The sequence below is a fragment of the Sebastes fasciatus genome, chromosome 8, assembly GCF_043250625.1.
Source record: "Sebastes fasciatus isolate fSebFas1 chromosome 8, fSebFas1.pri, whole genome shotgun sequence".
Taxonomy (NCBI): domain Eukaryota; kingdom Metazoa; phylum Chordata; class Actinopteri; order Perciformes; family Sebastidae; genus Sebastes; species Sebastes fasciatus.
In genome coordinates this window covers 13,274,565-13,287,693 of record NC_133802.1, presented here as the reverse complement: position 1 = coordinate 13,287,693, position 13,129 = coordinate 13,274,565, and the positions used below count along the sequence as shown (strand labels likewise).

The following is a 13,129-nucleotide window of genomic DNA, read 5'->3' as shown; positions in this document are numbered from 1 at the left end:
GTTACTTTCTGCTGAGAAAAAGATTAGGGCTACATCCGTTACTTGATGTTGGTTGATGTGTTAAAATCAATTGTACCATGTAAAAGAATGCTGAGTACTTGACAGGCTGACCGCTTTTTGCTCATACACTTGAGACTCGTGTCTCTTCCATGAACCCATGCCAGCTTCTGGTGGTATCCTTCTGTGAACTGCCAGACAATGCATTTATGAAGATTTTAAATTTTAGTTTTTTTCCCCACTCAAATGGAGCATTTCTTCTCAGCTTTGACCAGTGTGATTAGAAATACGTCTTGTAGTCTTCTAAGTGACCTCGATCTATAGAGTGCTCCAGGGATGACGTATTTTTTTAAGCCAACCATGAAGTTAGTATCGCCCTGGGTTCCCTCGACAAAAAGCCAATGGGATTTTTCCATTGGCTTTTGGATTATTGCAGAAAATAAGCTCTGTGTCAAACACATGTTTATGATATTTGATACTTGTGTTAATGCAACTGCCAGAGGTTAACGCAACAAGGCTGTAACGGGAGACGAGTCGGCGTGATGATGTTTAATAGTCTCATTTAGCCACTTGTTAAGACACATAAAGGCTTAAAAATTCACAATTGGGTATTTATTGATGTATTTTATGTCGTAGAACAAAACATTAAAATCTCTTTAGCTTGTGTTAACCACTATTTCAGGCATCTAACTAAAAACCCATTCAAAAAACCCATTGACTTTGAGACGAGGGAACCGGAAGTGCTAAATGGCTAACTCATTTCTGGGTTTTAGGACTCATTCCTGTAGCTCTCTACAGACCATGAACATTTTTTGCGTAATGATTCACGCTTTTCATCACTGACTAAATAGATTTAAAGTGAAGGAGGACAGTTCTACATTACACTCTAATCTTTATTTGCAATAATCAAAGGAGTAGTCACCTCATGCTGTGAGGCACCAGTGCTGCATTTTGAGGAAAATAAGTGTTTCCGGGTGCCAAGTGTCACTTTGAAATGAGTAATATGAATATATTGTAATTATAGTAATTATGATATCATTACCATATTGTGTTGGGACACTTCAAAATGAAAGATTTCTTGTGTCACAAAAGTGCATTTTATCCCAAATGTAATAGATTAATATGGTAATGATTCTGTAATTGTGCTATAATTATCCTCTCTTGTTCGTTCCAAAGTTCAATTCAACCCTGACCAACGTTTCCTTTCACAGGCCGGCCGTATAGTTCCTGATGATCTGGGCTGACTTGATGTTGTGCTGTGGTAGTTGTGACTGAACAGTGTGATGCCGTCAGGCCCGTGCGTGTCTTGATGAGCTTGTTGCTACAGTAGAAACGTGAGTCGTGGATGTCGTACTCACGGACGCTTGTCTGTCTCTGTGTTCCAGGGTGAAAGAATTGAAAAGGGCCAGGGAACATGAGACCCCTCAGAAGAGCCCCCTCGCGATGTGACATCACTCCCCTGACTCCTCTTTTTTCTTTTTTCGTTTGTACCCGAGACATTTTACAAGAGAAATGGGAAAAAAAAGAAAAAACATCAATGCAAGCACTGCGATTATTACTACTACTGCGGTGTTACCGGTTCGACTACTATTACATGTACGACAGCATTTTTTCACATATCTATTCTTTCCACTGACTTGATTTTTGGTCGAAGAGTGGCAACTTCTACTACGGGATTATAAACTAAAAAGGGTCGGGGCGGGGGGGTGCAGAACATTTGCTTCGTGGCATTTTTTGCACTTTTTCATGGATTGCTTTGTCTTTTTTGAATACGGCGAAAGGAAGCGAACGCGGGACATGCCTGAGGAGGTTCTGTCGAACGCGAGGACCTTGAGAGACGTGAATTGAGACTGCTGCAGGAGATCTCAGAGGATAGGGAGACCACGCAGAAACACTCTGGGCTCTTAATTGTGTTTCATAATTTTTTAAGTGACCAATCGATTCATTTGAAGAAGGATTTTTTATTTTTAACCAAATATATTGGTCACCCACACGCCCACTTCTGTCCACTGCTGTAGATGATGTTCAATTTAGCTCAACAACTCCAGCTGTCCCACTGTGCTCTACCCCACCAGTCAGAGCTACAAATGAATGTAGTCCGGGGTTTAACCATGCAGAAGCAGATGGGGGGATAAAATATTTCCGTTTTTGCCATTTCTTAAAAAAAAAACTATGCTTTATCGTATATATTGTCACTTTATTACTTGAATTTGTTCCATACTGTCCAATGTATTTGTTCCATCATGTCCGATGTATTGGTGATCTGTATCTTCAGACTCTATGTTGTTGAATCCTACCAAGAAAAAGATGCATGACTTCTTGGCAAGAAAAGTCTTTGCTTGTGTGCTTACGGTCTAGTCTTTCAGCCTATCCTCTGGTTTTTCTTTTTGTTTCCATCTTCTCCCCCATTAAGTTCTGTCATCTCGGTAATGAAGCTATCCCCGTATTGTCCGGTTTCCTTTTTCATTTTGCTTTGTTGATCCTCTGAAACCTAACACGTGAAAAGAACTTGCCTATTTTGTGTTGTAATGGTTCTGGTCATGCAGGTTATTACTGTTCTTTTTAAACGAACTTCATAGCCTGTGAAGGCTCTTGAGGGGAAGATCACATACATTGCCTTGACGTCTTAGAGATTCTTTGAGGGGTCCCTAAGCTTGTCCCAAAATAGGGGTTTGACAAATCCATATTTTTGACAATTGAGCGATTTCTGTATATAAAGAAGGCTGAAAGTACGTAGGAAAAAAAAAACATTTACCCAAAAGGGGATTGTATTTTAGAAATATATTATTTTATTCATTAAAAATGGGTCAAAAACAGGTACGAGACAAAAACAGAATATTTGTATAGTTTTGTTTGAATGCCTAAGAAGTATGGTTGTATTGTTTGTAAATAGTGTAAATACCTGGGATAAAAATGAGCTATGTGCATGAAAAGTATGAACAGAGTCAAAAAGGGAAAAAAAAAAACAAAAGCAGTAGTGGCTATGCTCTGTAAAATGAAAACTATTTCACTATTAGAGTATTTTATTTTATTTTGATTGTTCTTGAGAAGAACATTTTGCTAAAGCATGATATTATTGCAATATAAAAATTTTAAAAAAAATACTGTATTTAGAGTTAGGAGAAGTCTGCAAAATTATCTTAAAACAAGTATGTTTACTTTTTTTAATTTGTTTTGTTTTGGGCTACCAAGAATCTTTTGCCAATGGTGCCAAGGTATGTGAATGCTATATAGCTTAAGAAGAGAATTAAGTTAATTTTTGCAGAACAGATAATCATACAGTGAAATACACACTAGCACTGAAGACCATGAGATCACAAGTGGTCGAGGATCACTGGAACAATAAGGTACACAGTTTGCAGACGGAGTCGTATTTAAGCAGGAAGCATTAAAGTCTCTCATGTCTCCACCGTCCCCACAGAAGCATTTGACCATCACTGAATAGCAGAGTTTGCATTTTATTTTTGTTGTCATTGCTAATGGAATGTGTTACTGAGGTATCTCACCTGATCTTAAAGACTGGCAGCCTTGCCCATGGTGTTCCTATAAAGCGATCCGTGTAATTACTCTCTGTCACCGAGGGAGATTTAATTCACCTCTTTAAATTAACACTACGCTGCAGCGAGCATTGATTTATCAATTCTTGGCTGATCCCTGTAATAAACTGGTGACAGGATTTTCCTAGTACAATGTGTTTTAATAAAAGAAAAAGACACTGTGATCAAGGCTGCCAGGGTCTAAATAGCAGTGTTGTAGTGAAGACCACCTAAACCGAGACCAAGTCATGACCAAGACCAGAGTGTATTGACACCAAGACCAAGACTTTGAGGGGTTGAGACCAAATCAAGACCAAAACAATGGAAGGGCGAGACCGAGTCAAGACCAAGGCAGGGCGAGACCGAATCAAGACAAGACAGGGCAAAACCAAGTCAAGACCAAGACCGAGGCAGGGCAAGACAGAGTCAAGACCAAAACCAAGGCAGGGCAAGACCGAGTGAAGACCGAGGCAGGGCGAGACATAGTCAAGACAAGACAGGGCAAAACCGAGTCAAGACCAAGACCGAGGCAGGGCGAGACAGAGTCAAGACCAAGACCGAGGCAGGGTGAAACCGAGTCAACACCAAGACCGAGGCAGGGCAAAACCGGGTCATGACCAAGACCAAGGCAGGGCGAGACCAAGTCAAGACCAAGACCAAGGCAGGGCAAAACCGAGTCAAGACCAAGACCAGACCAGTGCAAGTCCCATCGGTCTGACCACAAATAAGCCTCTGGGGTCATGGGTCTCTGAGTGAAGATAACTCTTCATTCATCTCTTTTATTGCCATAGATATATAACAATTTAGTGATATGCCCGCAATTGTGGCCTTGACCGGTCTTGAAATAAAATCCTGAGTCCACTTTGTCCGAGACAAAACCGAGTAAAAATGCGGTCGACTCCGAGACGAGACCTTCAAGACCGATCTTGAGTACTACAACACTGCTAAATAGACCTTCTATTCCATGTCCAAAAAGAACAAAGATGTCTGGTTGAAAAACATGTGTAGCACTCTGTACATGACTGGATTTCTTTGTCAAGCAGCTGAAAACTAAACAAACTGTTCCAACAGTCAAAGGTGCTAAACCGATCCTATCCGAAAGTTGTCGCTTGCCTCGATGCGGGGTCAATGAGCCAAAATGACTGTAGTAACTAATGTGTAAAACAGTGCACTGGTGCCATTATAATTATGAGGCATACGATGTGTCTTATACAATGGATAATATATCCGAATATATATGATTTGATTGGGCTGTAGGAACAATCTGAGAGAGAACTGCTGGTTTTAGAGGTGCCTGTTGGTTGCTGCCTAATTTATGTAATATATTCCTACCAGAACTACCAGAAAGTGTATTCTGTATCAAAGTGATGACATTTGATTATTCAGCCAAGTGCCACTGAAAAACTAAGTTTTTGTTTTATTGAAAGTGTTGTCATGTTTGTTTAAAGCAGTATTAGGCTATATTTCTCCCATTTATTTCTGTTGTTTTTTTTTGTTGTTGTTTTCCACACGCCCGATATGTAAACTTGATTTTCCGAGTGTTTATGTAGAAAGTGCCTATTCATATCCCGATCACACAAACCCAGTGTGTGAATGCATACGGTGTACCTGAGGAATGTGAGAAACCATGGTCGCCCCACAGACAGTGCTATCCTCTACATGATCACCATCACCTTACACTCACCAAAGCCACAATATGATAATTCACACAGCGCTCCAGCTTGTCGACATGCTAAGCTTTATTTATTTTATTTGTACGCCTTCTTTTCTGTTTTCTAATGGGACAGCTTTGTTAAAATCACACTTAGAAAACGCCACTACTGGGGTTTGTTGCCTTGCATTCATCCTCCCGGTCCGTGGTTCGAATGCATAGCCGATGCAAATGTTCGTGGCAAAAAGGGAGAAGGATTTATTATGCTTGCATGGGTAAAATAGTTAACTGGGTGACCGAACTGCACCTAAAGCATGCTTATTTTCCTAGAATCTGTAGTCAGGTAGACTTGTTAAAAAGACTTACTGTTCTGTAAAACGATGACCGTTTGGTTTGACGCGTCACAGAACTCAGAAAGACAGAGGGCATGTGACCGGAGGGCTGACGGGAAAACCTACAAACGAGCCAGCGATCAAAAGCATGAGGACGGGATTGTTTTTTAAGACCAAGCTCAAAACTTTTTAGACTTTTTCCTTTTCGTTTTTTTTTTTATTCTTTTAGATTTAATCAGTGTGCTCCCAACTTCAAATAGAACAAATGGTTGGAGACCATTGTGACAGTATGTATAGCAAGTATTAACTATAAGTGACACACGGTACACTCAAAACACATGCACAAGACACAGCACAGCAGCACACATGGAAGGTGTCAGTTTCATTTGAGCGTCATTGCTCTTCTCCAGGCTGAGGGACTGGTTCACCTCCCTTCTGTATTTTACTCAGGGTGCCAAAAAATGGGGAGGAGGAAGCAGAGCGGGACACGTGATTCACGGCAGAAGAAGCTGAAATTGAAAAACCTTTTAGAAGTCTTTAAAATGAATGAATATCAAATATAATCCATTTTACTGCAGAAGCCGTCGGAGCCCTGGAATAAAGTCCTGTTATATATAGCTCATTAAGATAAATGATTTGACTTTCTGTCATAGAAGCCTGTCAAGTCATAGCATTATTCCGGCCGGTTCTTTAGGCCTTTAATTTATCTAAGTGACAAAGTGTAGAGGGTGTTTAAGATTAAGAGTGTAGTTATGTGAAAGGTTCACCTGCAAATCTTGTTTTTACTGCCATTTATGAATGGGATGACAGGTTAGCTGATAGGCACTCTTCACATACAGTATTATTATCAATCTCAAGACGTTCTGTGAATTGACCTGGGAATCTGCCTTTCCTCCTCTTCTTTTTCCCCAAAGCACCCAAACCAGAGAAAGGTAGGCACATCAGGACAACAGAACAGAAAAACAGTTTTACAACATATTTCCACTTGTGGACACAGAGCAATAAAGAACTATTTTGTGGAGACCTATAGACCTAGTGAAGTTTAAAATGATTGGACACATGTAGTCGACTTACTCTTATGCAAATGCCAGTATTGCAAGACAAAGCATTCAGTAGTTTATGGACAGCAATTATATGGCACCCTTTACCGAACTGCACGTTTTCATCAATTCCAAACCGAGAAGAAAAAAAAAGGCCCTGCTTTGATAGAAAGTCACGGGTCCTCGACACTTTGCATGTGAACTAGTGTTAGATCTATTTTCCTCTCCTCTATAGCTGTCTTTCTCTCTGTCTTTCCCTGTTATGTGACCCAATTTTTCTCTCCGCTCCCGACCCCTACCTATCCCTTAAAAGTTTCATCTCCTCTTGGTTCTCCTACTGTGTTTTTGCTTTCCCTCCTTTTTCTTCCCTTCTCTCGTTTGTAAGTTTTATTTTTGTAATTGTGCATGTACAAGCGTCACTGACTCGATGGATATGTTTAAAAATAAAAAAAGAGATTTCAGCTGCTGAAGCCATGCAAAACGTTTTGAATTGCCCTTAAAATATGGAAGATGTTTTTCTGAATGCTTTATATTCTTTCTGCTGTAAAATAATAAAAAAAGGAAAAAATGAAGAAAACTCGAGAACAAAGTTTGCTCCGTTTTTTTGTTTCTCCTTTTAGTTTTAAAGGTGCAGTGTGTCGGATTTGGCGCCATCTAGTGGCATGGTTGCAGATTGAAACCAACTGAGTACCCCTCCGCTCATTCCTCCCTTTCCAAGACTGGTAACATGAGCCGCCAAGAGCAAAACCATGAAGCAAAGGAAGACGCCGGCTGGCGGTACCGCCGTTTTGCACTCTGCGGCTCACGTTACCGCAGTTTCACAAGCGTGTCGGAGAACTACGGTGGCCTTCAGGTAACGGTTTGTCCACTCTGGGCTACTGTAGAAACATGGCGGACTCTGTGAAGAGGACCAGCTCCCTAGATATGAAGGGCTCATTCTAAGCTAACGAAAACACGATTCTTAGTTTCAGGTGATTATACACTAAAGAAAACATAGTTATGAATATTATATTCCATTTCTGCTAATAGATCCCCCAAAATGCTACACACTGTACCTTTAAGAAAGGGATACTGGTTTCTTCTGCTGCCTGTTTGTTTCACCTTTTATCAAGAAAAGACAATTAGCAGAGACAGAATATAGTTTTTATTTCTATTCAACATACAGTACTGTATAACCTTTGACTTTCACATTTAAAAGACGTTTGGTCATACATCAGACAACCAAGGACTTTTAACAAATGTTCACACATAAATACAGTTTCACACAACATACAAGTAATTTAAATAAATCATCTTAAAGTCCCCAATCAACTTATCTCAATCATACCCATTGTTCTTTTTGTGAACAAATACTGTGAGTGTGTATGTGTGTGTACACACATGTATACAGTACATGCATGCACGATGTTTCTTAGTTTGTCTGCATGTACTTATGTGAGTTCAAGATAGGGATTTTTGTTTTAGTGCAAGCCCTGTCTCTTGTGTGTAGCATCGACGCCTGTCGACAGTTTTTAGACACAGTATTTCCAGAAACACTCAGAATTCCCCGCTCTCTTCCTGTACTGCTTCTGGATGCCCAGCATGTGGCTGAAAGGATTTAGGAGACTTTGTTTCTCCAGTAGTACCTGAAAGACAGGATAAAGTAGTAGTGGTAAACATTTTATTTACAGCTTTACTTTTCTTTGCCGTTTTAAGCGTAACATTTGTAAGAAAACCCACCTCTCTTTTCATCCCCCTGGGAAGCAGGCCTGTTCTGACACCTGAGAGAAAATAAAACATGAGATTATTCTGGTATTCGAGATAACTCATGTCAACTAGGGGTGTAGGAAAATATTGAGTATTGCAATAGTATGTTTTGTGATACTGAATCAATTCTAAAAAAAACACTTGATTTTTAATAAATCATTTACATGCAAAGATTAACTCAGTACTTCATTTAATTTGCAAATATATGTGCCATCTCAAAGTAGTGCTGTTGGATGTTACAGGGACTGTGATAAATGCAAATGCAGATCCCACTGTTCTGAATGCATGAAAATTATTTTACTCAGATTTTATGCATATGGTGGTGTGTTCTTTATACTATGACTGTTTTCCTAAAATTAGATTTGAATGAAAATCGCAATATATGGCCTTGCTTACTGTATCGCAATATATTGAATCGTAAACCCCTGAATCATGATACGTATCCTATCACCAGATTCTTGCCCATACACAGCCCTAATGTCAGCTTCTTGCATTAGCCATGTTTCTGTGCATGTCAGGCTTTTTGGTCCTTGCAGAGTAAAGCACCTCCATCAACAACTACACACTACCCGGTCTTGATCAACACCTCCAACTGCCCGGCTCTCCAGTGGTGTTGCTTGGTATCCAACCATAGAAAAATGATGGTTGCACTGGTATAATTGTATGTATTAATTCAAATTTCATGCACAATGTTTCTGCAAAAAGAAAGTGGATGATTTTCCCTGGATAAAGTATCTGTCTGCAGTGAGTATGAGCACTTTGTCATAAGATGAGCTGTGTGTTTCTTACCATCTCTGTTAAAATCCCCAGATATCAGAGTGGTATATCTGAGACCAGCACCGTCCTGAGGAGGGAAGGTTTGCTCAGCGAGAGACAGATCATCCAGAGCGCCGACTCCTCGGTCCTCCGCTGATACTGAGGATAACCACACAAAGTTGGTACAACACAATTGACAGGTATGGATTCACACAGGGTACATTTTTCTAGGCATTTATTTTTGATTCATTGTGTAGTTTATGCCAAATATTTTCACATTCACATATTCTACAGCAAATAAGGGTGACTTTTTTAAGTATTTCAGCTACTGCCATCGGGGCAAAGGTACAGAGTCTCCTGTGCAAAGAAAAACATATACTGTATATAAAAAATGATTTGTCCCTGTTGCCACAAAGTAGTATTTTAATGTAGCTTCTATTGGTGTATTGTGTTTTTATGTGAATGTGTTTTTTAATATGTGTTTTAATGTGTCTTGTCTGGATGTGATATGTTGTTTTAATGTGCCAGCAGTTTTTGCACATGTGAACCAAAGACAGGCTTCTGATTTTTGTACGCGAAAAGCAGGCAATAAAGCATTTTCTATTCTATTCTTGAACAGAAAACTGAATATATCCTCTGACAGCAGAGAAATCCTCCATCACAGTGTGTGAACTTTGGCAGAACAATCAGTGTTCAACACTACGACTATATGAATTACTTCAAGTCCTGAGGACATGACTTAACGTTTTATTCCTAAAAATGCTAATCAAGGTAGCGAATTAGTGAATTTCTGTCAATAACAGCCACAATGGAGATAGAACTTTCCACTCACCTGGTCCTGGATAGGGCATCTCCGCAGATTCTGTAATAGGGTGGGCCAGCAGTGGGCCAGAGGCCAGGAGCAGGAAAGCCCAGGATAGGAGATGGTTACTCTTCATCACTACAGGACGCTGTTGTTTGCACGGTGGTCCTCAGGTGGAAAGACTTGTACATGCTCTGTTGGACCCGACCGGGTTATATACTTCCAGCTGTAGCCTATCCCCCCTCCTGCATGTCACACAGCACACACGCGCACACTTTTGCTGGCCACAACAGCCATCAGCAATATCCCCAGTCCCATCCCTTCAAACTGTAATAAATCAACAGGCAGTCGCAGGTGAATTATAGCGCCGTGGCCCCGTGCTTCAAGGTCACACTCATGTTTTACCAGCTCTTCGGCCTGTTTGACTGTTTTACTGACTTTGTAAATGGGATCGTAGCAGGTGTTCCAGATGTCATTCTCAACAACATCCCGTAGGGGAGCAGGTGGAGAAACTGGGCAGCCAAATGACTAATGCTTTTATGCTACCAGCTCATTAAACTCTCGGGCCATTTGAATCCTCTTGACTCGAAGCCCACCGAGATAAAAAAAAACTCCACAATTGGAGCTGCATACAAAGCAGTGAGGATTCATAATAAAACTAAATAATTACTTGCACAGCGGGAATGCTAAAACGTCCGAGGCCTCGTGGCCTATAAGGCATCTGACATTTGAAGTCAATTTAAGACAGCTGAGAATTTTCCACGGGTCGCTGGGTCAGATTGATTCGTGCACAATGTTTAGTGTTAAATTTGTGCTTCCACTTCCTCTTGGTCGTGCAATAAAACTCAACTTTATTAGTATACGTCCAGCATTGATGGACAGAGTCAGAAAACCTTTCCCGAGGGACAGGCGGAGACAGCTACTTGCAGAGTCACATTTTGCACCTCTGAATGTAATCTGTATATTTATTAGAAGTGTGTGACGTCAACGTTTACTCTCTTGTATGATAATGAGGGTCGACGGAGCGACAGTGACATTTAATTTTATAGTCAGAAGGACAGACACTCCATTAGGTGCAAGCGGCCGAAATGGGTTTCCTCAGGAGGGTGGCTGGCGTCTCCCTTAGAGATAGGGTAAGAAGCTCAGTCATCCGTGAGGAACTCGGAGTAGAGTCCTTGCTCCTTTGCGTCGAAAGGAGCCAGTTGAGGTGGTTCGGGCATCTAGCACGGATGCCTCCTGGGCGCCTCCCTTGGGAGGTGTTCCAGGCACGACCAGCTGGGAGGAGACCACGGGGAAGACCCAGGACTAGGTGGAGAGATTATATCTCTACTCTGGCCTGGGAACGCCTCGGGATCCCCCAGTCAGAGCTGGTTAATGTGGCCCGGGAAAGGGAAGTTTGGGGTCCCCTGCTGGAGCTGTTGCCCCCGCGACCCGATCCCGGATAAGCGGTTGAAGATGGATGGATGGATGGATTTATATCATAAAAAGCTATTAGGATTTATATCCTGTATTAGTCAAGGCCCTGCTGCCAATCCCAGTTTATTCCAGCCTCTAAAATAAATGTTGTTTCCTCCCTATACTTGAGGTTTGAGGTTGACCCTGCTATATATGGGGTCCTCTTTACAATTGTAAGAGAAATCTAAAATGTCTTCAAGTTATACATACTGCACTTTCTTGAGATTCATACAATATAATGTGAACAGAATGGAATTAACAGTAAATAGATTAAGAGCAGCTGCAACAGATTAAAAAAACGTTATTGCGTTACATAGAGAGAATGGTTGTCGACATCTTAACCATTCACCACAGACAAAGATAAACTTATCTCTAACAACCATGTTCTTGTTAAGAATTCCTATGGAAACACTTGACATTTGAACCCTTTCCCTGAAGTAATACTTAAATGAATACCTTTACTAAGAGGAAGTCTTGGTATCGCTCGGTATACGTAGCAATATCTCAATGGAAAATATTACATTACAAATAAAGTCCTGCTTTCAAAATGTTAAATATGAATGTGAACAAGTATTTGCAGTAACATGTTTGCTGATGTTGCTGCTTTGACATCTGAATTTCCCTCCGGGGATTAATAATGGTTCATCTTATCTTATCTTATCTTATATACACTGAAATAGCAAAAGTATTGCAAAATGTGACAATATTCCTTTTAGAGTTTAGAGGTCAATTCAGAGGTTTCTCAGCCTTTTCCATGTCAAGGACCCCTAAATTGATACACAGGTCACGGATCCTCATTTGATGAGATTTCGCTTCAGGGACCTCCATCTGAAAATATTTTGGTTGTTAGATATGATTAAATAAGACCAGAATTCTATAGTTGTCGCCTAAAGTTGAGGAGATAACCATATAGGAAGTGAATCCAAAGATCAGAGTAGTCACTCGTATGACTCTTACTCACAATAGGCTCACTTCTATAGTGAATTAAATAGTGAAAGTAAACCATTTCACATTTTTCTGGGAATACCCTGGAACTCCCCCAAGGACCCCTGGTGGAGAACCACTGGTTTAGAGTACTGCTGCATTACGTCAAGTCAAGTCAATTTATTTGTACAGCCCTAAATCACAAATCACAAATTTGCCTCAGGGGGCTTTACAATCTGTACAGGATACGACACCATCTGTCCTTGATAGTAAGATCCTCTCATCGGATAAGGAAAAACTCCCCACAAAAAAACTTTTAACTGTGAAAAAAAGGAGGAAACCTGAGGAAGAGCAACAGAGGGGGAATCCTTCTTCCAGGACGGACAGACGTGCAATAGATGTTGTGTGTACACAACATAATGAAAATACAACATAGACAATCCATATGACAACAAATTATACGTATAATGTGAAAATATACGAAAAGATGGATCCAGGAGATGTCAAGCAGCTTCCAAGCGTCACCAATACAATACATTACTTAAGCATGTAAGCAGCATTGTTGTGTAGTTCTGGCCAAAGTGGTGCTTGGTCTGATTAGGTCTCACCTGGTGGGTGGTTTAAAACACCAATGTTTGCCAGAAAAAAATATACATAGGCCAAATTAACTACATCTTCATAATTTACTGAAGTAAAAACACAAATATCTTCCCTGGAATACATCTAGTAACAGCAAAAATGATGGTTCCATTAATAAATTATCATGTATTATCATTTGCTTCACCACTGAAATATCCCCCACAGGCACACCAGATATGATTCAGTATTTTATCAACGTTTGATTTTACACTAACATTGCCTGGCTGGAGATTATTACTGAAAATACCTGA

The 13,129-nt window shown here is 40.5% G+C and overlaps 2 protein-coding genes across 15 annotated transcripts in view; one reads left to right on the top strand and one right to left on the bottom strand.

Annotated features, from left to right (window-relative positions):
* camta1a (calmodulin binding transcription activator 1a) overlaps positions 1-7,342 on the top strand; it is a 346,100-nt gene extending 338,758 nt beyond the window's left edge. For 12 of the 14 annotated variants that reach the window (XM_074643587.1, XM_074643591.1, XM_074643592.1 and 9 more), the window contains one exon: positions 1,383-7,138. In XM_074643587.1, coding sequence (XP_074499688.1) covers positions 1,383-1,415 — 33 coding nt within the window. In that variant the 3' untranslated portion in view covers positions 1,416-7,138. Of the gene's footprint in view, positions 1-1,382; positions 7,139-7,184 lie in introns of those variants that run through there. The other 2 variants (XR_012594914.1, XM_074643582.1) reach the window with 2 other exon arrangements.
* Positions 7,343-7,432: 90 nt separating this feature from the next.
* On the bottom strand, positions 7,433-10,930 carry LOC141772533 (urotensin-2-like). Its single transcript, XM_074643608.1, has 4 exons — positions 9,891-10,930; positions 9,092-9,217; positions 8,276-8,316; positions 7,433-8,181 (listed from the first exon to the last, which is right to left on the bottom strand). The coding sequence occupies exons 1-4, from the start codon at positions 9,994-9,996 to the stop codon at positions 8,068-8,070; spliced, it is 387 nt and encodes a 128-aa protein (XP_074499709.1). The 5' UTR covers positions 9,997-10,930; the 3' UTR covers positions 7,433-8,067.
* Between the last annotated feature and the right edge of the window lie 2,199 nt (positions 10,931-13,129).